General features: G+C 48.7%; 8 protein-coding genes across 8 annotated transcripts; 2 read left to right on the top strand and 6 right to left on the bottom strand.

Annotated features, from left to right (window-relative positions):
• Positions 1–249: 249 nt before the first annotated feature.
• Positions 250–3,363, bottom strand: BDV27DRAFT_171816 (glycosyltransferase; the record flags this gene model as incomplete). The annotated part of the gene is made up of 5 exons (XM_032075700.1): positions 2,277–3,363; positions 2,020–2,180; positions 1,609–1,972; positions 1,189–1,539; positions 250–1,102 (listed from the first exon to the last, which is right to left on the bottom strand). Exons 1-5 carry the CDS (start codon positions 3,125–3,127, stop codon positions 250–252), a joined length of 2,580 nt encoding a protein of 859 aa, XP_031928237.1. The 5' UTR covers positions 3,128–3,363.
• Positions 3,364–3,837: 474 nt separating this feature from the next.
• Positions 3,838–4,530, top strand: BDV27DRAFT_157174 (MARVEL domain-containing protein; the record flags this gene model as incomplete). Its single annotated transcript, XM_032072456.1, has 1 exon — positions 3,838–4,530. One exon carries the CDS (start codon positions 3,838–3,840, stop codon positions 4,528–4,530), a length of 693 nt encoding a protein of 230 aa, XP_031928238.1.
• Positions 4,531–5,201: 671 nt separating this feature from the next.
• On the bottom strand, positions 5,202–7,090 carry BDV27DRAFT_171818 (putative MFS sugar transporter; the record flags this gene model as incomplete). The annotated part of the gene is made up of 7 exons (XM_032075701.1): positions 5,202–5,537; positions 5,600–5,984; positions 6,030–6,086; positions 6,237–6,430; positions 6,481–6,565; positions 6,615–6,805; positions 6,869–7,090. 7 exons carry the CDS (start codon positions 7,088–7,090, stop codon positions 5,202–5,204), a joined length of 1,470 nt encoding a protein of 489 aa, XP_031928239.1.
• Positions 7,091–8,011: 921 nt separating this feature from the next.
• Positions 8,012–9,765, top strand: BDV27DRAFT_157176 (transcription factor domain-containing protein; the record flags this gene model as incomplete). The annotated part of the gene is made up of 3 exons (XM_032072457.1): positions 8,012–8,515; positions 8,575–8,947; positions 9,020–9,765. 3 exons carry the CDS (start codon positions 8,012–8,014, stop codon positions 9,763–9,765), a joined length of 1,623 nt encoding a protein of 540 aa, XP_031928240.1.
• Positions 9,766–10,280: 515 nt separating this feature from the next.
• Positions 10,281–11,945, bottom strand: BDV27DRAFT_171819 (uncharacterized protein; the record flags this gene model as incomplete). The annotated part of the gene is made up of 6 exons (XM_032075702.1): positions 10,281–10,340; positions 10,396–10,490; positions 10,555–10,930; positions 10,999–11,577; positions 11,669–11,750; positions 11,902–11,945. The coding sequence occupies 6 exons, from the start codon at positions 11,943–11,945 to the stop codon at positions 10,281–10,283; spliced, it is 1,236 nt and encodes a 411-aa protein (XP_031928241.1).
• Positions 11,946–16,616: 4,671 nt separating this feature from the next.
• BDV27DRAFT_144686 (bifunctional SDR family oxidoreductase/M16 family metallopeptidase) lies at positions 16,617–19,640 on the bottom strand (the record flags this gene model as incomplete). The annotated part of the gene is made up of 6 exons (XM_032070291.1): positions 16,617–17,007; positions 17,077–17,771; positions 17,831–17,908; positions 17,962–18,087; positions 18,141–18,271; positions 18,686–19,640. 6 exons carry the CDS (start codon positions 19,638–19,640, stop codon positions 16,617–16,619), a joined length of 2,376 nt encoding a protein of 791 aa, XP_031928242.1.
• A 671-nt stretch (positions 19,641–20,311) lies between these two features.
• On the bottom strand, positions 20,312–22,012 carry BDV27DRAFT_127359 (rRNA 2'-O-methyltransferase fibrillarin family protein). Its single transcript, XM_032066745.1, has 3 exons — positions 21,687–22,012; positions 21,322–21,476; positions 20,312–21,259 (listed from the first exon to the last, which is right to left on the bottom strand). The coding sequence occupies exons 1-3, from the start codon at positions 21,775–21,777 to the stop codon at positions 20,552–20,554; spliced, it is 954 nt and encodes a 317-aa protein (XP_031928243.1). The 5' UTR covers positions 21,778–22,012; the 3' UTR covers positions 20,312–20,551.
• A 258-nt stretch (positions 22,013–22,270) lies between these two features.
• BDV27DRAFT_127361 (uncharacterized protein) lies at positions 22,271–23,673 on the bottom strand. Its single transcript, XM_032066746.1, has 2 exons — positions 22,923–23,673; positions 22,271–22,865 (listed from the first exon to the last, which is right to left on the bottom strand). The coding sequence occupies exons 1-2, from the start codon at positions 23,181–23,183 to the stop codon at positions 22,374–22,376; spliced, it is 753 nt and encodes a 250-aa protein (XP_031928244.1). The 5' UTR covers positions 23,184–23,673; the 3' UTR covers positions 22,271–22,373.
• Positions 23,674–25,140: the final 1,467 nt, after the last annotated feature.

The raw sequence follows: 25,140 nt of genomic DNA on the forward strand, positions 1-25,140 counted from the left end.
AAAGTTATCTATTGGTTCAACGCAAGCTCATATTTAATTGAGCAGCGAGACCAAGGCTCACCGAGCCTACCGTAACCATATAGTGGTCCACGACTGTTAGTCAACTGAAGAAAATGGGTATATCCTGTCTGTATAGTTGCGTAACTGTTGTGGCAAGATAGGTGAATGGAGAAGTCTACATACGACCTAATAGATTGTATAGCTTATTATAAATTATCATATGTACATTACTAGCCACAAGTCTAGATATTACCGCCCTCTTCGGGCTATCTCCCTGGTAGACAACAACTCTTCATACAACCAACACAACCCCGGTGCTTCTATCTGCATACCACCCTCCGCCCTAGTGATCCATTCCGCCTCTGTCCATCTTGCTTCCTCAATCCTCTTTGCTGGTCGTTTCCGTACGGTACTCATCAGCGAGCGATAGATCCCCTGATTTGGATACGCGATAAGACCAACCGTTGCCGCCCCGGTCTTAACTGTCAAGCTGACTAGACCCTTGGTCAAGCCCTTAGCCACTCCAAGAGCGCCCTGCTTCTTCTTTCCCTGATATGTGTGCACGAAGATATCGGTGACACCCTCGTACAAGCCGTGAGAGAAGGTCGACCACGCCACACCCGCACCACTCTTCCAGTCCCTCACCGGGTCGTGCACACGTACCTTTTCGCCATACAGTCGGGGCACAGCCCGCATGCCTTCGACGGCTGCAAGAGGTAGATCTACCAGGGCGCCGCGAGAGGACCGGCCGAGAAAGATTCCTAAGCTGGTAGCTGATGCAATAGCCATGTGCCGCGCGTAGTCTGGGTCATCAGAACTAAGTTCAGTGTCCAAGATGTGCGAGTGCGTCCGTGTTATTAATGCTAGTTCAGTCGTGGATAGTGTCTCAGATGCAGAGAGTGGGGGGTGTGGAACGTTGGCAGGGTTGGAGGCGTCACGATTGCGGTCAGACTTTCGGAGACGCTTGTATTCCTTATATGGATCGATAAAGATCCCTGCTGTGGCATCGGCCATGCCGGTGAGGGTAGATAGCGAAGCCGATGAAATGGCCGTAAAGGGGTCCCATCGACGAACATCGATGGTAAATGGCTTTGTTTGGTATCTGGTTATGTTCATCATGAATGAGTTAGCCACAATGAAGTCTTCCTATGTTCGAGCCTACACTTGTATGCTCAGGGCCTGACGCACAGTTTAAGATGGTTTCCCTGGATACGTCCCTGGCGCTTCAGGGTCCACGCAGCCACTTTGGACAGCTTGACTGTTCGTTTTCCTGTCTTAAAATACCAGACTGCTGGTTCGCTCGGTATAAGATCACACTGCATCTTATGCCGCGGGAGATGCGCGTGGAACGAGTCAACTGCCGCACGAACACCGCACTCCTGGCGCATCCTGTCCGCTATACCCCGCACCACAGCAGCAGCCTGCGGGGTTAAGCAATAGGTGATGGCGTCAGCCAGCTTCCGTGCGGTGAGGTTCTTGTGGGGAATTGGCTCCGGACCGGCTCCCACGGCGGCAATCATATTACCCCAAAATGGTTGGCTGTAGCGCGAAGCTGGTTAGTGTCAAAAGACCTGAGAGCTTCCACGTAGAGAGTAACACAATACTTACTCTCCAAAGAAGGGGACGATGACAGTCGGTTTTCCATTCCGCAGGCCGCAGGCTGTTGTTCCCGCACCGCCGTGATGAACAACAGCGGCAACATGCTGGAAGAGCCACTCGTGCGGACAGTCGCCAATATAGTAAACGTTGGGAGTCTCTCGGCGTTCTAAATTGCTCCAGCCACAGGATATTATGGCCCGTACTCCGGTCTCTTGAATAGCATCAAGTAGGATGGACAGCGTCTTTTCTACATCCTCAAGGACGATGCTACCGAAACCGATATAGACTGGTGGCGGACCAGCAAGCAGGAAGGCGTCAAGTTCCGCTGGCGGTTCGTAGGCCGGTGGATCACGAAAGAAGAATCCACAGACGTCTGCAAAGTTAGCCAATATTACGTCCGGGTGGGGGTATCATCTTCACCTATATGAGATGCCCAGTCCTTGGGCTTCGGGATCAATGCGGGAGACCAGCAGTATGTGAATGGCACATTGAGCGCTTCTACGAGGTTTGGTCCCTCTGTGGTGGGGACGGGATCTAGGCCCAGTACATTCCTGCGCCAGGCATTGACCAAATCCCCTAGACTAAGATCTATCAGCCGAGAGTCGTCTCCACCAGTGGAGAAAAGACGAAACCATAAAGCAACGCGAAAGTGAAAAATGAAAAAAAGGAAGACAAACCCTTGCCACGTCAACCACTCCACAAAATGATAAGAAACCAAATTCCCCAGCGACGGGTCGTTACCCGAATACTTTAAGTTCGCGAGCGGATGATGAAAGGCCCTAGTGCTCGTCCAAGGCATCGTGAACATGAGATGGACGGGAATGCCAAGCGCCTGCGCACAGTGGATATGGGCAAAACTCGGCGGGTTTGCAATTATGGCATCCGCCACGAATGGGGTCTTATCATATGGGTCCGGTTCTATACACGACCGCCAGCAGCCGTCTAAAATCTCCGCTATCGAGGCCCGCTTCCGCTGGATATCGCCTGCCCGCAGGCTTTTTATGCTTGGAATGAGTCCAGGGTTGCGCACCATATAGGACATCAGCTCGACAGGATCGCCTCCAATGGGATAGAATTCAAGGCCGGCGGTCCTGACGAATTGCTCGAATTTGGCATGCGTGGCCAGCCGCACACGGTGGCCGTACTTCTGCAATTCCTTGCCCAAGGCGACAAAGGGTTGGACATCACCACGGCTACCTACAACTTGGATCACGACGTTGAGATGCAGATCCCAGGCAGGATATGGTACGGATGGAGCTGCTTCTCTCTCTGTCTGAGGTGCCTCGGCGGCTTGGTTTCCCATAAGCCATTCCAGATTGCGACTGAACCGCGATCCGATATGAACATCTACACGACCATCATTCGTCGGCAATAGCTCTGGGAAAGAATCGTCGGATAGTGGAAAGACCACAGGATGAGCCGCTGTATGATTCCCTGTCGGATCGCCCCCTGAGGACGAGATAGACTCGTACGGTGGAGGGAGCTCCCAGCTGCCATCTTCAGCGGCGAAACATCTCATGTCAGCCATGATGAATGACTAGGAAGAGTGCCAAAACAGTTGTGTCAGTCTTCGCAGATCTAACTTGTTCTAATTTTAACTGCATTTAGGGTACCGTTGTGAAGGATAAGAGTAAAAACGGGTCGAGAGAAAAACTTTAATTATAAAGGGGAAGAAAAAATAAGAAAGAAAGCAGGAGAAAGCACGATCCAATCATGATTGAGAGCCATGGACAAAACAGCAAACTATCTGATGCAGTCGGCCACACCTCGGAGTCAGAGAAAGATACTTAAAATGGATGTCCTTCGGAGTGGGTACTTTCGATACATACGAACACGATGGAAATTCCTAACACGGTTAGCTCCCGCTGCGGAAGGGTGGTGGAAATCATACGAATACGCGAAAATCGCCTATTCAGGAAGTCAACCCTAAAATAGACCGTCCCCCGAATCGGAACGTACCATGGGAGAGCGCGAAAAAGATTCTGTAAGTGGAACTACAAACACTGCCAGAAGGAAATGATATGCATCTCAAACACTCTCAGCGGTCCACATTTCCAATTCTATAGTCTTCGCCTCAGTAGTATAGTCTTAGCCCTTTGGACCCTACCTACCACTCCACGAATCTACTATAAAGCGCACTAAGCCCCCTAGATATAACTGATTAGGACCCTCCTTCATTTCCTGATCCCATAAGACACAGCTAGTGACTTTAATTTCTATACTTTCTCCATCCCCAAAATGACAAAATCCACAACCCCAATGATCGAACAATATTGGCACAAAGGAGGCCTCTGCGGCGTCATCTCCCGCGCCGCCCTCCGCACCCTCCAATTCGTCTTTGCCATCGTGATTGCCGGTCTCTACGGCGTCGACTTAGCCCACGCAACAGAGATTAACGCCAGTGCCCCTTCGCAATGGGTGTACGCCGAATTCGTCGCTGCAGTCACCGCACTCACCTGCATTGTGCATTGTTTCGTTACCGTAGTTCACGTCGCATGGTCAGCTTGGGATTTTGTGATCTTCGTCCTCTGGCTAGCCCAGGTAGGCACGTTCGGGACGATATATATCTCCAACAATGTACTGGATGAGTATGAAAAAGCGACGTCGTCGATACCCCGCATGCGTGCCGCTGTCTGGATTAGTCTGGTCAGTATGGTGCTATGGTTCGCGACAACTATCTTGGGTATTGCGTGGTGTTGCCGGACACGCAAGGTCACTCGGCGGACGGATCAGGTCGATTCTGGCAAAGAACAAATCCTGCAGGGTGATAGTGACGTGGAGAGTGGTTCGATTTGCGGCGAGACGAAACACATGATGGCGACTCCTGCTGCTATGGTTGACGAGAAAGACGTCAAGGAGAAAAATGACAGCAAAATAACATCCGAGACAAGCCGGTCGGATTCTGATGTCTCTCCTCCGCCATACTCTTGATTGTTTCATTCAATGTCTACTTTTCGCCGTTCTTTGATTTATTACTTCTGTCGGCGCCACATTTTTCGGTTTCTATATATGTTCCTGGCTGGTCGAGATGTGCTAAGCGATTGCTACTGCTTGGTAGCCGGATTATACGAGGAGCCTCCCACGCTAGGGCATATCGCACATATATCGCGCCCTTCCCTTACAGTTCTCACCTGGGGCTCTGATCAAATGCAAATCTACCTTTGCATGATATTGGACTGTCTGATGCGTCGTTGTCGAGCTACACGAGCTTAGGACCCATCTGACTTGGTTTGCGGTATTTCAAACTACAAGATGCAATGGGTACTAAAGAGCACGGACGACAATAAAGACTGGGACGATGACTGCAGTGCACATCAATTATGACACAGCAAAAAACTCCTTCTACTATATTTTAGGACAGCTAAGAACAGGGTACATTGCTCCTAGAATTAGCTAATGACTTATTCAACGGATCTCATACATGCCTAAAAAAGGTCTTGCAATAGTACTAGAATGTACAAGTAAACTCTTCGCTTAGCGTTCTTCAAATACAAATGTACAGGTCAAGATCTAAAATAAATCTGACAAAAATCATTCATCCCATTAGCAAAAGTCGAGACATTTCCTCAGCCATCGTAAAGTCGTAAAGAAAAATTCATAATTTAAACCTTTTCAACGTGTTCATCAACACCGTGATGTTTCTCTAAGCCCTCATCGGCCACCACGCTTGTACGTCTCAGGACCCCAGTATCCGCGACAAGACTGGCGCCATGCCCATGCATCTTCCGCTCCTTCTGGAGCTCCAAAGAAAGTTTCACGGCGCTCTTGTCCGGTTGTGTGAAAAGGTAATCAATCTCTTCGAGACTCAGCTTGGCCGTTTCGGGGTAGCAGAAGTAAACAAGGGGCACAAATGCAAAGTTGGTGCACATGAAAATCAGATATGCCTTCCACTGGAGACGGTTTATAATCACGGGTGTGATCATGACGACGAAGAAATTCTATTACTTATTAGTAACTTCCTTCTCTTTCAATAAACCAGGTAAAACGCAGATGGACTTACCCAGATCCAATTTGAAGAAATTCCCACCGCCGTTCCCTTAGCTCTAGCATGCAGTGGCAAGATCTCCGGTACATAGACCCATGGAATGCAGTTGACTGATGCTCCGAAGATAAGCATGAAGAGGAAGAAGAAGGCAACCGATGCCGATGAGGTAGCGTGATCATTTTCCTTGCCCTTGAAGCTAAGAAGGATTGAAACCATCATCATGCAGATCCCGAGGCCGAAGGATCCCCACATCATGGGCGTTCTGCGGCCTACTCTATCGACGAAGAAGGTAGGGAAGAAGCTACCAACGACAAACATGACCTGAGCGCACCCTCCGACAATCATTGAGAGGTTCTTGCTAAGGCCAACATTGGTGTTAAGGACCGTCGGGATGAAGTATCTACAGATGTTAGTCGGGATCTAAATGGGGGAACGTAAAGCGTACACTAGAAGGTTGATACCACCGAGCTGGTTCATGAATTGCATTCCATAGCCGAGGAGACTGTATCCTTTGTTTAGATAGGTGCTGGAGTGAGATTGAAGAATATACGTACACTCTTTGGCCTGTGCAAACTTCGTCGCGCTTGAGGATATTTCTATTGTTGGTGAGCTTCTAATTCTCAGGAAGTGGGGTTGGAGGAGGGAGATTCACCTCCACTTGTACTCTCCATGTTTGGTCTCAATAGCAAGAGCCTCGAGGATCTCGGCCTGCTCGGCGAGAATCTTCGCGTCGTCTTTTGGTCGACCGTACACATCACTCAGAATCTGCAACGCTTCGTCATCACGTCCTTCCTTGTAGCAATACCTCGGAGACTCGGGGAGGCCGAAAACGAGTATAATGACGACCTTGAAGCTGTTAGAATACTTCTACCACAGTTGAAGCAAAAAATACGAACAAATCCAAAAATCATCTGACACGCGATCGGTAATCTCCAAGCAATTTGCCCTCCGACAAAGCTCATTCCATAGTCGAAAAAGTAACTATAAATTGTGAGCATAGGTCGTACAACGTGGTATAAAACCGTAATACCTGATGACAATACCCACACCCACTAGTAGAGGCTCGCTGCAGACGAGTTTACCACGCTTGGATGCCTCGCAGAGCTCTGCTTGATACATTGGCACAGTAGAGGTCTCAATCCCAGTGCCGATACCCGTCACGAAGCGACCAACCATCAAGTGCGGAACGGAGAAGGCAGATGTTTGCAAGGTGGCACCGATCTGGAGGCGAGGTTTACAAGTCAGCAATTGACCTATCACCATCTAATCTCCCCGAGAACTCACAATCACCCAAACCATCGCAAGCCACATTGCTTTCCTCCGTCCAAGCCAATCGCCTACTAGGAAGTTCACAATGCAACCAGTAAAGCATCCTAAGTTGTATATGGAAACAATGATCCCCATCAAGCTGTCTCCTGGGTTACCCATGGTGTCGAGGAAGTCTTCGTTCTCAACAATTCCGGAGAAAACACCTTGATCGTATCCTGCGAGGGTCAACAATTCCATCCATGAAGTTTCGTCAGCGATTGAGTCGGTTACCGAAGAGAATAAATGCCATTCCACAAGCCGCCCAAATGGCGGCTTGGAGGGTGAACCCCGTGCCAAACAGATTGACCTGCACCATTGTGTCTCGCAATATCGCGTGGGTCTAATATGGGGATAGTCTAAGATAGAAATTCTGGGGAAGTGGACCAGATGGAGACATGACGACGCACAGCCCGGGGTAGATAAGATTTATACATGATCACAATGCATGTGCCAAACATGGCGCAAAGTCATGTATACGAGTCATCATGTCACCTGTAAGTGTAACTTGACCAGTCGGCAAAAAACTACCCCGAATGCAGAAGAGCCGACCAGCCTAAAGAGGCAATCGGAGCCACCCGTTACCCCAGAAAGTGGCCCTACCCCGCAAGGATCTAACCTCAAAACGGGGGATCTTCGCCCTCAAAATTGCCTCTACTCGCCTTTTTGGACGTCATCACCTTCGCCAATCCCCAACACGGACTTTTTCCCCAGCTTTTCAGATCAATGTGGAGCCCATTGGTGGAAAGAATCAAGGCTATCGAAGGTAACGTCGCCATCGTACCATACAATCCACGGAAAAGGCTCGTCTGTCTAGCCGAATCAAAGGAATCAGATAAAGAAAGCATCGATCTTGGCGCCTTCTTGACTGCCGATTAAGGGGAAGTAAAGGCAAGAGGGCAAGTTGTTCTTTAGCCGAGTGGCCCAAGTTGTTAATTGATAGGCGGTCTTCGGCTCAGGAACAATTTACCCAATCAACTCTTCTTCCCGAAGATCCCAACGCCAATTCCAAAGCCTACCCCAATTATTATCGGGGTCTTGGCCCGTCTTTGTTCAATACCAGACAAAAAAAAAAAAAAAAAGAGGTGCCCTTATCGTGAGAGACAACGATCAAATTGAGCAATGTTTTCCGCTGAGCCGCCTCTGAAGCGCCGGCGAGTCTCGAGCACCGCCTCGAAACATCCACTGCCCGCGGAGGAAGAACCGTCACCGGGTGCAAATGAGATAACTCACCCAAATCCAATTGATTATCAGGAGTCTCAACCACTCCCTCCGCAGAGCTACAATGGCATCAGTCACAGTTCACCCGCATCGGGAGGGCCATTTCAGTCTCCCGGAAGTTGGTATCAGGATGGCTTCTCTCAAGATCCAGGTTTCCTCGCCTCCCAGGAAGAACTACGATGTATCCTTTTCTCGTTAGCTTATTCCGCTGCTCCAACGCGAGCACCAAGCCCCGATGCCGGGATATTAGATAGGCTCGGTGACAGAGGGACGGATCGACTAGGCATTGACATGATGTCCCAATCTCACCGGGAAAGGCAGCGGGAAGAGTCTCACCGATCGCCTTTTTCAAATAGCAAACGTATCAAATATCTGAAGAACTACGTGACAGAGGTGGCTCCATGGGTAAGTGCACCCTGTGCATCATATATGGTCTATTTCCTTTGTTTATTGACACACGGTAGCTGGACATGTTCGACTCGCAATGCACGTTCCGTCAGCAGCTTCCGGCTCTAGCGCGGACATTTCCCGCTCTGTCTTACGCCATTCTTGCCTTCTCGGCACGGCATATGGAACGTAAAGAGGGTGTTCAGGACTTATTCGATAGCCTTGAGCTATACCAGGAAGCAATAAGGCTCCTAAGCCCGGTACTACAGGTGCGCGATCCGAAGATTGTAGCCGCATGTGTGCTGCTTTGCTGTTTGGAGATGATGTCCGCCCGAGCGCAGGATTGGCGCCGTCATCTCGAGGGCTGTGCTGCTTTATTTGATGCCTTCGAGATTCACGGATTTAGCAACGGGTTACTTCAAGCTGTGTTCTGGTGCTATGCGAGGATGGGTAAGATTTGCTGTCCCTTATCTCAAAAGTACATGAGGATTTTATTATGCACAAGTCTAATCGTATACTCAGATCTTTGTGGTGCACTCATCTCGGATGGTACCCAAACTACGCTTCTGCATCCTTCCAAGTGGCTTCCCCCGGGCTACCAAGAAGAGGATGCATATCAATTGTTCCAGGATACGAAATCGCCTGACATGCATGCCAATTATGCTGTGTATCTCTGTATGAGAGCAACTCAACTCGTCTCAGATCGCACGAAATTTGTGGAGTTGCATGAACAGAACGGCTGTAACCTGGAAACATTCTGCTTGCGTTGGGTTCGGTTATGGGACGACCTACAACGATGGTTTTCGGAACGGCCGAGCGAATTGCTGCCAGTCCAGACGGTCAACCGTAAGCCCTTTCCACATATTTTGTTTGTTCAGTGGGCTGCCATTTCTTCCAACCAGCTTTACCATACGGCATGCCTCCTGTTACTCAAGATGATGCCGAAGGGGATCAGATTGCCACGATCACCCAGTTTGTCCATGTTGTGGCATGCACGACGAATCTGTGGTATCTCTCTGGCAAACCCGCATCAGGGGTGCCTCAATAACGCCTTACAGCCTCTGTGGATTGCAGGGCGGCTGTTTAGTCATGCGTCGGAGCATAAGGAGATCACAAAGCTGATCCGAGATATTGAAGCTGAAACAGGATGGGGGACGTGTTGGCGGATTCGAGATCTGGATATTGCTTGGGGCTATAGTACCCGCCGACGAACATCAAACGATCATGATCAACAGTTCTCCACTACCCGTGAACCGCCACTCGTCTAATCATGATTGTATGCTCTAGCCAGACACTTTTCAAATACCGTCGAGAAACGACCATTCCTCTCGGAGTTGGCTCAGATATTCACCGGTATCCCAACCGGTAATTTCACGAATGCGATTAAAGCCTTTCAAGATTTCCTGCTGTTGCGATTCGTGCGTCATGTGCTTCGCTGCAAGAAGGAGAGAGGCAAGCAAGCACGGGTCCCAGCTTTCACGAGTATCATTATTCAGCGAAATACCGCAAATACGGTATGCGTGCCACAAAGGAGATAGGACTGGAGACTGCGGATGATTTAGCAGTGCAGTTCGTGGCTTACATTGGAGCAACAACAGCATTGCAGTATGGTATATCTGGTTACTGAAAGTTCCAGATCCGTTTGCGAATAGAAGCAAGGGGAATTCGCTCCCTTGATTGAGTACTTGGTCTCTCGCGTCTATCTCCACCATTGGTTCGAATTCTAGTGGGCGCAAATGGTGCCATTGCTCAAGCTCCCCAAAAGCTTGCAACCAACTTTCCGTCACCTCATGCGAAGTCGCAAGAGGTTGTGGTATAGCTTCTTGATGGCATAAGGCCAAAGCTTTCCCACATAACCACAAAACAGCGTTGGTATAATGGCTAACCCTTTCACATACATCCTCGGTGCGAGATAACAATATTAAGCTAGGGATCGGGAGCATCGGGAGGGGGGTTCGAAGGGGGATATCGTTAGCGAGCGCCACTCCTAAGTCTGATAGGTATCATGTTAGCTAGTGTAAATATCAATATGGTAGAAAGGATAGCGTCAAATGTACCTATACGTAAAAACATCCAGTAAGCGGTCGACTCAATGTGCTTACTGTAAGCATGCTGAACCAAGTGATTTACAAAGGGGACATCTCTATTCACCCAGTCGACCCAAGCTTTTGGAATATCTGTGACTAGACCTCGAACTTCTTCGAGAAGGCATAGCAGTATAAGCTCCGTGAAGTCAGGATGATCATGGTCCAGTTGGTCTAATAGGTTGCCCTTTCGAAGGGTCAGCTGCTCAAGACCTGCTCTGTTCCAGCGATCCCGTTGATTGATGCACGTTTCTGAAAGTGCTAATATCGCAGAGAGAAGTTTTTCGGATCTCGTTGCCATTTGAATTACATTAATTCCGAATGGGTGTCTCAAATCGCAAATGTCAAGCTATAATTGTCAAAGAAGAGCAATCAGAAAAGCTTATATTTGAAATTGGCAAACAAGAATGCCCTTACCCAAGTAGCAACATGGTACCGGTAATGACGGAGAAGTTCCAGCTTGCGAGATTCCGATTCAATGCCGGTACTCATAGTTATAGAGGTAGACAGTTCCGTAATACTCGTATGTCCGGGATCGTCCAAAAGTCCGGTAGGTACTGTTGGCAGTGCAAGCTCCTTTACCTCCGAGGGCTGGGGATTCATCAGCGACGATATTGCGACATTGGGACTGAGCAGCGACAAATTGTTCGACTCCGGTACAACACCGTTCGGTCCAGCTGTTGCTCCTAGAGCTAGCAGGCCTTGGACAGCATCATCCTTGTCCTGGTGAGGAGTTCCATCTGGCGATATGTTCAGGCCTCCATCCCAGTGTGATAAGTCCAAAGTATCATGATGAATACTACCCCCATCACCATAATGCCCATTCAAGTCAATTCGGTTATCCTTTCTATCACTATCTTTCCTCTCACCGGTGAGGACTACTGCACTATCTATACGATCCCTCTGGGGATGTGTCTCTGGAATGCTGGCAACGGGGGATGGCGAATCCTCCACGGAAGCATCCGTGGTACAGCCCAGTGGATCTTCCTGGACAAACTAAACTCAAGAATTAGTATGCATGTACAGCGGATAGTTACCCACTTGGAGAAATGCAGTTCAATCTTAGAAAGCAAAAGGCACTACCCACTTTGATCTTGTCATAGTTAACTTCAGGCTTGGGCGTGCGCAGTTCACTTGCGGTGACCGTGAAAGTATTCTTCTGCAAGAAGCTAACTTGCAATCCATATTGACAATCTAGGTTCTTGTCGATACAATTTTGGCAGCGCGGTTTCCCTTCATCGCCTGAAATTTGAGGCAGTTTCAATTAGTGCCGCGCTACACAGACGATCTATTCTCCGAAGGAAAGATAATGTTACTCACATTTCCGGCGTCGCTTTCGACACCGTAAACACCCGGTCCTGCATCTCGTAAACTTAGGGGCGGTTTTGGTTGGAGAACCGTCGTCGTCCATCGTCAGGAGCGTTGAAAAGCAAGAGTCAAGATAATCACATTTTCGCAAGGACGGGGCGCCTTGGGGCCTGGCAACGATCTAAATACGGAAAGCGCAAGCGTCAAAGGAAATTCTGGGGAACTTTCCCGACCAAATTTCCCCACATTATCGGTTCCTGCGGTGGTTCCAACTGCCGTCCCGGGTTCCCGATCTAATTCTCCTCTCCTTCCATTGACCTAATATAGCTCGTGCGATATCACCCTTCTATTTCCGTGCCATAGTGTTTCCAATATAGGCCCTGCGCCATTTACTAAACTTGAAACATGTTCCAGGGAACACATTGACTTCACAGAAGCTTATAATGAGCTACCGCGTTGGAAAGAGCCAGTGAATAGTTTTATCCCGTCGGTACACAACCTGTTGGCTAAGTTTTTTGGTCACAATATAGGGAGCTTGACGAGCAGCATACCATGTTCCTGATACCCATATACTGACCATCTTATCCACCCATCATTACATATCACTGGCTACGCCAGATGATGAGAACGCATGGCAAAGCGATGGGTAAGGTTTAACGGCCAGCGATAATCGCCAGCTCATCCAGAGGTCTTATTGCAACTGGCACTCGACATAGATGGCACATGCAAAGTCAACAATCAGCGGGAAAATCCATTCTGCGACAGTCTGAGTACTCTACGTGACGTCAAATCTGTTTAACGTTATAGTATTTAGAAAAGTCGCCCCACGCGACAGACTGTCAGTCGATATCACAAACGGTCGTTAGAATAATACAGCAAGCAATCAATTGCCCTTGGGTACAGCATCTTTATGATGTTCAAAGCAACTTTTCACAACCATCCATATCCTAGTCTCCACTGTTTTCCCTGCGACTGCCAGCCGAACCGAACCATTTTACAATACAATACCTTCCCTAATCTCTATATATCGCCTGGTACACCAAAGGACAAAGTGAAGTCAGCGGAGACACTTCTATATCGAGAATGCTATCTACTATGCCTGAGTCAATTTTGACCTGTGAGACACTAGCGATATGGATTTAAGAGAGCTCTATATATCCGTCATGCCGGGCTGTGCGACAGAGAACTGCGATTTTCTGCTATTCCAATCCCTGGTCGATTGCCCCATGCGATGATGTCCCACATATGCTGTTTCTGAGAAGGCAAAGGTTATCTTACGAGCCAACGTAAGACTGAGACTGTTATTCCCTCCAAATAGGTTGCCACTCAATATTATCGACGTTCTGTAATTAATAGAGATCCCGGCAATATTTTCGCAATGGATGGAATCACTACTAGTGCAAGACTTATATCGACCGGTACGTTTTCAATTTCTTCGACAATGAACCCCTTCTAGAGCTTAGAGGTTCAGTCCAAGTGCTTTCTTGGAATCCTCGGCCTTTTAGGGTTGCCCCGAGCGTTCAACGCCAGTATTCGTATTGATATATCAATACCTACTACTCCGATGAAGAGCAATGAATAAGATGATATTTGGTGAATGCCTACAATGATCCAAGACGCCGCCATCTTACTCTTGAATCTCCTGTCCAGCTGAAGGCAGCTTGACAACGCTCATTCTCGCCGGCGAGCAGCGCACTTCTGGTTTACCGATTAGCTCCAGTCCAATAACACAGAACATGTAGATCCTTGCTACTGATTTGCACACTAGGTACTGAGACTACGCGTGGCAGACAATAAATCATTCAGACTGCATTGTCGGCTTCCTTATCATCCTGACTACTTATTTCTAAGTGAAACCACCTTGCAAGTCAAGCCAGAAACTTTGTGTCTAGAAATCATTGACCGCCCGTTGCTTTACTCGAGGTTGAATCGAAGTGTCCCTTTAAAGCGAATGGCGGTTGCACCCCGGAGAATATCACATATCAAGTACGATTACGAGCAATGCTAGTCAGCACCAGGACGGCAGCAATATATGGATGACAGCTTGATGAAACGGAGCATGTGGCCCATTTAAAGGACATACCAACCACTATTTGGTTCAACTAGATATCGGTAACACAGGCTATATAGATTCAAATGCGCCACTCGATATACATCCTTTCAATGAAGATGGTGCTCTGCGGGATCAACGAAATTTCCTGTCTACAGCAATGGAGTAGTTCGCTCAAGACACCCATTCCGAATACCCAGCATTCATCCAGCGGTTTCGTTCGGTATCTTTCAGTATCTCTCAAGTGAAAGAAGCCCAAATAGAATAATCAGGGGCAACACACTTTAAATTGATTAATGTTTCTTAAGATTGCCAAGCGAGTACCCACCCGGCAGGCACTAGCACTCTCCTTTAAACACACAAGCTGCCAGGCACGAAACGGTCCCTACATAGAGGCTCAAAAACATGGAGGGGAAAAGAAGAGTGAGAATACTGTTTCAAAGGGAGGAAACAGTTCCTCAAGTATTAAACAAGCTTCGGTCTACTGCAAGGAGAACAACAGATGTCCTTGAGGTTCTTGAGGTCATTAATTTCCCAATAATAAGACCCGTTGAACGGCCCACAATCTTATCTAAGAGTTTGTTACTCTTAGCGACAGGTTGCATTCTATTAGTGATGTAAACTCGTCTACATAGCTGTCTATGTCACGATCCAACCCTCAATCCAAGTTTCCAAAAAAAAAAAAAAAAAATCGATCTTTTCGTAAAACACGAGCCAACAACCGAAATTCACAGAACTAGTAACCCAATATCAACTGATCGACCCGGTGAGGCTCGTATTTCAACTTTACCAGGGGGGGCTAAATAGCAACGCCATCGATGGACCCAAGCTGAACCTCTCAGAACGTTAACTAGACCCCAAGACACGAGGATTAGCGTTCCTCCATCGCATTCCAAGCAAGACCCTATGTCAATCTTCATTATTTCGCTCCGTGGGTTTTCGTCTTGGCTCCTTCACCTTCAACCGTGTCTCCCTCGATTCTTTCACAGTTTCATGTGCTTTTTCCTAGGCGATTATTATATAAAAGTGTGTCTTTATGGAAATGAGACGGTTCTCAACCCGTCCAAAACCATGTCGATCATACGTCTCTGCCTATTTGCCTAGAGAAGATCCACAATAAATAATAGGGCTCTATTAATCTCAACCTTTTAAGACTTGTAAAATGGGTACATCAAGGGCCGATGTCCGTGCTGAATTTTTTTTTTTTTTCCTAGCTAAAAGGGAAACGAGCTGCAGAGTATATAAGGTCTTTTAAGTAATTCCTAGTCCCTAATAAATCACATAGCTCCATTTATTCATTCTTTCATTCATCCTCTCAACACTCGTTTCTATATACTTATACCTAGTCCCTCCCTCCCATCGATTTATACCTAATACTACCCACCTCTCATACTATTCACGCCACCAACCACCCAAAAACCAAAAGGAAAAACAATGGGTGCCCCAGAGTCCGAATCTCCCGCCGTCCAGCAGCAAAATGAATGGTCCAACGGCTTCTGGGACTGCTGCTCTCCCGCAGGAACCTGTACGCTTCCCTCTCCCAGATCCCCAGATGCACCCCCCCCCCCCACTTACTACCTATATAAACACCACGAAAGCTAACATATACCGAACCCAGGCTTCTGGGGCTGCTGTCTCCCCTGCTGTCTCTTCGGTAAAACGCAATCTCGACTCGAAGACCCCCAACTTAAAGAATATAGCTACATGAACGGCAATGTACGTACATATTTGCATACATACATACATTCATCCATACATATATACATCCACGCCCAAACCACAAAACTAACCAAAAATAGTGCTGTCTCTACTACCTAACAGCCCAAGTAGGCTTCCACTGGGTTCTTCTCATGATCCGCCGTGGACAGATCCGGGAACGCTTCGGCATCGAGGGCTCGGGCGTCAGCGACTGCTGCTCGTCCTACTGGTGTCCGTGCTGTGTGATCATGCAGCATGAGAAAGAGATCGAAGCGCAGAGTGAACGTCCCCAGACGGGGTACCAGGCTCCGGCGGGTATGGCGTATACTCCTCAATAATTTTTTTTTTCGGATTTATTATATATTCTGAGGGGAAATGGGGCTTTTGGTTTCTTGCGCTTTTTCTTGTCTAATCTTAATTTTTCCTTTCTTTTTCTTTTTTTGGTATGTGTTGATGGCTTTGGGTTGTGGACCTGTGGATGGGCCTGTTTTGATTCCCCTACTGCTTGGATTTTGTTCTCTCGTTGGGTTTTTTTTTTTTTTTTTTTTTTTTTTTTGATATTTCTATGGTGGCGATGGTGAATAATGAGATTAGGGATCGATTGTTGCATTATAAGATTTCAATCGAGTCTCTGTCTGTTTTACTACTATTAAGAACAAACATGGTAGAGATGTTGGACGATGTTCCGTAATGGGCTACTTACATACTTCTATAAAATGCGTTAGCAAGCATGCTACTTCTATACCCATCGGCTAGCCGCAGGTTCTACTAAGATTCTCTACGTCAATACGTGACCATATAAGAAGGAACCGGGTAACTCGTGAACAAAAGAAATACAGTTTTAAGTATATCAGTGACAGTTGTGTACTGTACAAAACACGCTACCTCAGCGACTACCACCTCTTCTATCTATTAATCACCAAATCAAACGGAACAATTGCCATAACTCTGAGACGCGGAAATCCTGCTAACCTAAAATTTACAGGCTGTTACGGGTGGTGTCCGCACGGATACGGTTGTAGTCGAGGAGACCCTCAACGCTGCCGAAGGCGCTGACAGCGACGTCCTGATCCCAGATGCGGCGGTTGGCGAAGTCCATGACATCCTTCTCGCTGATCTGGCCGATTGTACGCTCAATGTCCTCGGGAGAGAGGCGGCGGCCAGTGGTGATGATCTGGCGACCAATGTCTTCGGCGACGGCAGTGGTGCCGTCAAGGGAGAGGAGGATGGAAGCCTTGAGCTGAGCCTTGGCACGCTCAACCTCGGCGGAGGTGACGTTGAAGCACAGGCGAGACCACTCACGCATGGCGAAGTGAGTGAGGTCGTCGAGGGCAGTCAGGTTCTCAGAGACGAGGTAGATACCCCAGAGACTAAAAAGTTCATCGTCAGCCACACAATCAAACAGTTCAGATCGGAGACTCTGAGGGACATAAGCTTACCCAGTGTCACTGTAGCTGGTGGAGAAGCTCATGAAGCTGTTGGCAAGGCCGTGGTGCTCAACGAGGGAGCTGAGCTTGCTACCGAGGTAGGGAGAGTTGCCCATGGCACGGTCCCAGTTGCCAACAATGGCCTGGGCGACGAGGGCAGTGAAGTAGTCATCGTCCTTCCAGCTGACACCCTCAACGGCGAGAGCAATGTGAGCAGTAGGGATGGTGTCATCACGGAGTCTCACTTCGGATCCAATGAACTCGGGGGTGCGCTTCTGCTCAGCGGTGAGAGCGAGAGCAGCAGAGGTAGGGGGCTTGCTGGGGAGGCTGCCGAAGTGCTCCTCGGCGAGGCGGACGAGCTGCTCGTGAGGGATACCACCGGCACCAACAAGGACCATGCGGTCAGCAGTGTAGTTGGTCTTGATGTAGTCAACCAGGTTGTCGCGGGAGATGGTCTGGATGTTCTCCTTGGGGCCGAGGATGGTGCGACCAAGGGGCTGGTTCTGGTAAGCGGTGGCGTGAAGGTGGTCGAAAACAACCTCCTCGAACTGCTTGTCAACCTCCTCCTGTTCACGGAGGATCACGTCCCTCTCACGCTCAATAGCACCGGGCTCGAGCTTGGAGTTCTGAAGGATGTCGGCGAGGATATCAACGGCCTTGGGAACATCGTTGTTGAAGGACTTGGCGTAGTAAACGGTGTTTTCTCTCTGAGTGCCTGATTAGTTTCCGAGCCAATTCTTGGTTCTATCATAATCCCGGGTCGTACCGATGTGTAAGCGTTCAGGTGAGCGCCCATGTTCTCGATCTCAAGCTCCAATTGGTGCTGGCTGCGCTTGTTGGTGCCCTGGAAAACTGTCAGAAACGTTTTCACTGCTTAGAATTGTGCGAGATAAATACCTTGAAAGCAAGGTGCTCAAGGAAGTGCGCGGTTCCGTTGGTCTTGTCAGTCTCTGCCCTGCTGCCGGCATCGATCCACACGCCAACAGTCGAGGTCTGGGCCCATGGGGAGTACTCAGTAGCGATCTGAGAACAGTTAGTGATCTTGCGAAGCGATTGAGTATACTTGTTTTCCGTACCGTGAAGCCGTTAGAGAGGGTGGTCGACTGGGTGGTGGATGGGAGGGTAACCGGGGAAGAGAAGCCTCGCTTGACGGGCTGGATGGACTTCAGAGCAGCCCGGCTCCGGAGAGCCTGGTTGAAATTGAATGCTAGGCGCCGGGAGGCCATTGTGACAGGAATTAAGGTGGATGTGGAGGGAAGGGGAGGGATGGAGCAAAGGTGCAACGGCTGTAAAGACGGTCAGCCCTGGAGATGAGAGGTTGAAGTTCGGGAGTCAAATTGTTCGCCAGCCCGTCAGCCAATCACATGACCCGCTTTTCCAAACCACTGTTTTCGATCCCGACTGTTCCCTAACGCTTGATTCGGCCCTTGAACCGCGACAAGCGATGTTTCAACATGGAAGTTCTTCTCTGTCACGAACACTTTTTACAGTGATTTTAATGGCATACAATACATCCTCATGGCCCTTCTTGTTTTGTTTTCAAGAAAAAAGAGAAATATTCACATTCCTACTCATACTAAATTTACAAAAACATTCACACAGCAGCCTCACGCAAACCGACTCGCATATTGCCTGATATTCTCAATCATAGGAACATCCTCCGAAAATCCCAATTTAATCGCACGATCCGTCTTGAAGTTAGGCGTCCATGTTTGCACAATCTTGTCAACATCGGCATCGTACTTCTCTTCCACCAATGCCCTTCGTTCCTTACCACCAATCTCCTCCAGCGCATCCAGCATTTCCTGAATACTAACCTTCAACCCGGGGAGATTGACCGACCTCGATTCCCTAAAGGCCTCCTTGGGGATATCCTTCGCATGCAAGAGATTCTTCACCACCGTATAAGGCGAACAGATCCACATCTCCGTCTCCTTACTGACTGGCAGAATCGCCTTCTTCCCGTTAAATGGCTCCCGGATAATGTCGCTTGCAAAGCTGCTCGCAGCCTGTGTGGGCTGGCCAGCTCGAACAGTGACCGTTGGGAGACGCACTGCTCTACCATCCAGGAACCCCCTCCTCGAGTAATCGTTCAACAATGTCTCGATGATGAGTTTCTGCGATCCGTATGAGGACGACGGCACAGGAGGGAAGTTTGTTTCGTCGATGACGAACCCAGCAGGCGCAAGACCGTAAACCGCCAAGCTGGATGTAAAGACCACTTTCACTCCAGGCATAACGGCCCGAAGCCGGTCCAGGATAAATCGGGTTGCATCAAGGTTAACCCGCATGCCCAGCTCAAAATTAGCCTCGGAGCCACTGGACATGATTCCATGTAGTAGGTAGACAGTGTCGAAACGGTGAGACTCAGTGAACATCTCGTCAACCACCTTCGGCGAGGTGAGATCCGCTTGTACACATTTCACTCGCGACGTATTTTGAGCAGCGGCAGCAGCGGGAACGGCTGGCGTGACAATGTCTGTGAGTGTTACCGTAATATCAGGGGAGCTGGAAAGGAGGGCGGAAGCCAATTCCTGGCCCACGTAGCCGTTCGCCCCGGTAATGAGAATCGACATGTTGGTCTATCGAGACTGACTTCCCAAGATGGTCTCTTATACTCGAAGTGCCAGTGGTTTAAAGAGAAAACAAGACGTAAGCACAGGATGCAACTCGCGGGGTATATACAGTATCTCACGAGACTGCCTAGAAAAAATCGCACGAGAATATTACCGTGACTTAAATAGCAATTATCCCAGTTGTCAAGATTTATACTGCGGGGTCAGAGGGAGAGATTACTTAGTAGTAATTCCTCAGCGTGGGATTATCCCCGCTCTCGGTCTTTGCAAGCCCCCATCATCATTATGGTGTCAGTTACGAAAGGTTGCACTACGCAGCAATTCCGAAGTGGACAAACGTCCTGGGGTTGTTAGTCGGAGAGTAATCCGATTACCGAGCCGCTGAAGTGTCGAAAACTCTCTAGAAGCAGGACCGGACCAACGGCGAAAGTCCGAGAAACCACAAAGTCAACGTCCATGTGCCGCTGGCATGGAGATTGCCTAGGTATCGAGTTCTCGGGGTAACAGTGTGGGCTTTAAACAATTTGAGTCTCTTCTTCTGGTTCATCAAGACGTGATGGACATTCTGCAGAAGTGGAGAAAACGAAAGACGGAAGATTCTCACACCTTCCCATGACCGTAGCACGGTCAACCCGGGTTACTGTCTAAGAAATGGCAGCATGAAATATAGGTAATTAGCAATCATATAGTTCTCTATTCCTTCCCAGACAGCCAGCCAGATCCCATACTGAACACAATAGAGTAGTCGGAATCGGAAACATGAATATTTTCTGACTCAAAAAGTACATTCAGAAGAAACCTCGAGATAGCACAAAGAGAAACATTTCAGCATATCACAGAACACTTGACGCCAGAAAAAAAAAAGCATAAATGATTAAGACATGAAAAGAGACCAGACCCCCATTTTTCTTTTATGCAGAACGCTTGTAGATACCAGCAACGATACAGTGATCACGTTCGAAAGGCTCCAGAGTCAACTGCTCCTTGGGCTTGATCCTCTCCTCTCTCATCTTCTGGACTTCGCGGGTGAAAACAACCTCCGGCTTGGCGGTACTGTCGATACAGTTGGCCTTGACGGAGACGATGACACCACCACCCTCCTTGAGGAACATGTGAGCGTTCAGACCAACAATACGGGCCTGGTCGGGCTGGGCAACATCGGCGAAGATAACGTCAACCATAGGCACCAGCATACGGTAACGAAGGGGGTGACGGGCGTCGTCGACAATGGGGACGACGTTGGTACGGTGGGTGGCCATGCCGATCAGATCACGACCGGAACGGTGAGAGAACTCGACGGCGTAGACGTTACCAGTAGGTCCAACAATATCAGCAACGTGACTGACGGAGGTACCGCTGGCGGAACCAAGGTACAGAACCTTAGAGCCAGGCTTCATGTAGATATCATCAAGACCACCCAAAACACCAGCAGCCAGCTTGGAACGGAAAGGGTTCCAGACACGGTACTCGGTCTTGGTGACGGTACCGTCCTCGGTAGGAGTTTCAACAGCAATGCGCTTCTCGCCGTAGACAGCCTCTCCGGGGGTCAGGTTCTTGGTGACGAGCAAATCTTCCTTACCGCCACGAGCGACGAAGATACCGGCATGACGGTGGGGTTCCTAAAAATGACTGGAGTCAGCTGCTGATATCCTTGTAACATGGCGAATCATGAAGCACTTACAATGACGACCTTGGCACCACCCTTAGCACCACCCTTAGCACCGCCGCGAGCGCCACCACGGCCACCGCGACCACCACGTCCAGGAGGGCCACCACGTCCACCACGACCTCCACCGCGAGGTCCACCACGGCCACGAGGAGCACTTCCGAGTCCGCCTATAGATCATCGTAAAGAGATCGTATTAGCCACATCATTCTCCTCAAAAGGCACAGCAGTTCGAGCAACTGTCGCAAATATCGCCCTCCGTGGCGAAAGAGATCTGACAATGGTTTTAAGGAACAGATTTCGAGGCCAGATGGAGGGCGACAATGCTGAGCTTCAAGGTGTCTGCTTGCTGTCCCAGATGGAACTGATCGTGAACAAACCTCTGCCACCACGGCCACCGCCGAATCCACCACCACGTCCACCACGTCCACCAGGGGGTCCACCACGTCCGCGAGGAGCACCGAAGCCCATTGTGTTATATGAATCGAATAGAATCGACTTTAAAGAAAGGTTGAGAAGGTCTCGAATGGGGTTGCTGTACTAGCAACAAGAGCAAAAGAAATTTTTTTCCGGAAGGAAAGAATTAAGCCCGCTCGATATGGGCGAAGTTGTAAATCGCAAGTGTTACTGGACCTTTCGAAGCAGCTGGTGCAGAATTCTCGCACTTGCACTTGCTTTCAGTAATCGGTCGAGGCCGTGCTGCTGGTCGTTGTTGCGGTCGAGATTTTTCTTGAGTGACCGTCGGAACTTTGAAAATCAGAATGCGCTAGTCCGCATGTGGACTAGACCCCGGCCTCAACTGTCGTGGGAACTTCAAGTCACGTGAAGTGGATAGATAGCGAGATCACCTGATTCGTGCAAGCCCTGCGCCAATTGGATCCTTAAGACGAGAAACCATGGAGACATTGACGGTAATGGTCACTCCAGGCATGCTCAGAATTTGATTATATTAATTCCAGAAAACTCATACGTATATTTCTGACTTATAATTCCGCGACTAGGTCATGGCAAATCATACAATATTCCAACCCTCAATTATGTACATCATCGAGTCCCAACAATCACCGTTATTTTCCATAAAAGTAGTAATTTGCAGCATATTGAACAGTAAACTCCAATGGCATGTCCTTACATGTCTTCGGCGGTGATCCCGCAGCAGTGTCAACCCGGTATACGCCGGAATAGTCCCCTACCGTGCCACTCGTGGTTGAGAGATAGAGCCAAGCAACGGCCCCGTTGTTCCCTTGGATAGCATTCGAAGGCGCATCAACCTGCGCCTCTTTCTTTGTTCGTGCAATGCCATACTGGTGTGTTTCCGTGGTGTCGAGGTTAAACACGGGTGTTGAACCATCAAAGTAATGGTGGCCCATGAGATCAAGGTTTGCCGGTGGAAGGCGATCTGATTCACCGGTTGGCAAGGGGATCCTGTATGCAATATTCGGGAGCATGTTAAGCATATCCGAGAACCTTCCTGCGATGCAAGTAGCATTGTAGAGGTTTGCAACAGCGCCAACAGCTACAGGTGTCGAGTTTGAAGATGGTGTCGCGCAGGTATAGTTCTGTCCGATGTTAGCTTCGGTGTGCTGGCCTGCGGGGCAATGTTGAATCTCATTTACCTGTGTACCGCGCCCAAGTGCGACGTATAAAAGCTTCTGGTCTGACGGAGAGGGTAACCCGGACGCTTGTGTCGGCAGTTCAATGCTAGCAGTATCGCACGTGGCAGAGTTGAGTATGTCCTTGGAGTGCTCAATATGCTTGCTCACTCTCCCCAGGTACTCCGATAGGTCGTTTGAGAACGTGTATGCATTGTCGAAGAATGCCGGTGCCGCAAACGAGTATGTTGTTAGACAGGCAATGAAAACAAATGATGAACGCATTCTGGATGCTTTAGCCAGCCAGCGGCCACAATAGTATTAATGTATAGGGGCGAGATAGAATTGTGTGGATGGTAGTTGAACAGGAGTCGAAGGGATAGAACAGGCTATTCAAGGGCCAGTTGGTAGGCAGTAGGGTAGGTCGAGGAGTTTCTTCGTGACTATCAAAGTCGTTCGAGGAGAAGAGGGGGGAAGGGGGAAGGGGGAAACAGAAAAGACCAGCCCTAGACAATCGACATTCACGTTGAGTGGAGAGGGTATCAAGACAGATGCTAAGAGGAATTGAGGATCAGGCAAAGTCGAAGGCGCTCATATATAATGTTATGCTCATGTTTGTCCTCGGTGTAACCATATGCACAAGTCATACAGGCAACCATCCAGTATTCGAAACTCGAATTGTAGTATCTATAAACATCATCGAGTGAGATCAGCGCAGAAGCCGCCAACAGAAAGTATATTAGATGGAGCGTCTTGATTGGTGCTTCGAATGCGCTGACCTCAATCCTCCAACTTGGCCAGGGTCACTAGTTTGACGGTTGTACTATTCAAAGGACAGGGAGTGGGCGGGCGGCTATTGCTGCAGCATATCGGTCCTCGTTCGAGCATTATTGGCGTATCTGACGATTGAAACAGGATCTAACACCATCTGTCGGAGCGCTACATGTGGCAGGAAATCCGATGAGCTGATTCGTGAGGCTTCCTGCAGGTAAATCTCCGAATAATCTTAGATTCTAATTATATCGGTCGGTGGGCAAGCCGGGCGCTTAAATGACTGCCGATGTTGGTTAGTGTGCAGAACGCACAACTGGGATATGGCGGGGCTTTTCTCCATCAGCCGACCCTTTCCCTGTCAGAACGGCAATTGCTATCGTTCCAAGTTTGATCCTTGCTATTTTTATCTTACCTTGACCTTGCCCTATCCAACGCTGGTTGAACTTTGCTCAGTGGACACCCGGTCCTTGCCGCAACCTTCCCCGCGCCCAAATGATCATCACGTCCAATACAACAACCGTTTCAGGTCCTGTGTCGCTCTTCCGAAAAGCTTAACCTATTAATATTTCTAAATATAAAAACATTACTTGCAGTAGAGTGATCACGGGTTATCAATGACTGCTGGTGACTGTAGCATGCACCTAGTAGTGTTGCTTTGCTGTTTCTTAGTGTCGGCGGATATCCATGACCAGAATAGCGCGACTAGAAGAATTTATTCTAATAGTCGTAGCTCACACCTCTGTCTAACGGCTTCCTTGCTTGCAGGACAGTAATTGGAGGAAAGACGCGTAAGGTGGGTTGTCTCGTCTACATACTAGCCCTATATCATCATGCACCGGGCGAAAATATATACGCTGTATGGTAGCAACGCCGCGACATAGCAAAAGTTATGCTTGCATAATCCATGGCCACTATCACTCTTGAAAAAAGGCTGGACTCCGTCAGCAGTAGATTCTAGTACATGTAAATGTCAATAATACTGAATAATTGCCTGACCAGATTGAGTGATATGCAATAGATGTGTTAAGAGATAAGAATAGTGGTGGAAATATTGTTGAATATGTAACAAAATGTTGATTGCCTCTTCAACAACGAACGCCCGGGTGGTCTTATGGGTAGGCCTCTCTCATCCTGGTTGCCAAAACATCCCTCAACTAACAGAAATTAGTATGATTCTCGCGTAGGGTTCACCACCCTTAGCATATATGCGAGATGTCCCTCTCCGCGGCTCGGGCCGTTTCCTTTTCGTCTTTTTCATCCCATTCAACACTCCTACCCGGGCACGTATTTATTATTCCTACTAGTACCACAAGCTCGCTCTCTTTCACTAGTCATCCGATGAAATGGGCAACATATCGAATTTATCTTAGAGATCGAGGGGGCTTTTATATTGTAGTCTCTGTTTGGTAGTATCGTTGTCTTGTTAAAATTTAGACTTTCAAAGTTCTGTCTTAATTTGGTCCTTATT

Source organism: Aspergillus caelatus (genome assembly GCF_009193585.1).
Source record: "Aspergillus caelatus strain CBS 763.97 unplaced genomic scaffold BDV27scaffold_74, whole genome shotgun sequence".
Classification (NCBI taxonomy): Eukaryota; Fungi; Ascomycota; class Eurotiomycetes; order Eurotiales; family Aspergillaceae; genus Aspergillus; species Aspergillus caelatus.

Excerpts from the sequence above, each read along its gene's own strand:
- BDV27DRAFT_127361 (XM_032066746.1), bottom strand. The coding sequence starts at position 23,183 with ATGCGTTCATCATTTGTTTTCATTGCCTGTCTAACAACATACTCGTTT. Across the intron at positions 22,866-22,922 it reads CACTTGGGCGCGGTACACAG|AACTATACCTGCGCGACACC; the intron begins GTAAATGAGATT and ends AACATCGGACAG.
- BDV27DRAFT_127359 (XM_032066745.1), bottom strand. The coding sequence starts at position 21,777 with ATGGGCTTCGGTGCTCCTCGCGGACGTGGTGGACCCCCTGGTGGACGT. Across the intron at positions 21,477-21,686 it reads CGGTGGCCGTGGTGGCAGAG|GCGGACTCGGAAGTGCTCCT; the intron begins GTTTGTTCACGA and ends GATGATCTATAG. Across the intron at positions 21,260-21,321 it reads GTGGTGCCAAGGTCGTCATT|GAACCCCACCGTCATGCCGG; the intron begins GTAAGTGCTTCA and ends AGTCATTTTTAG.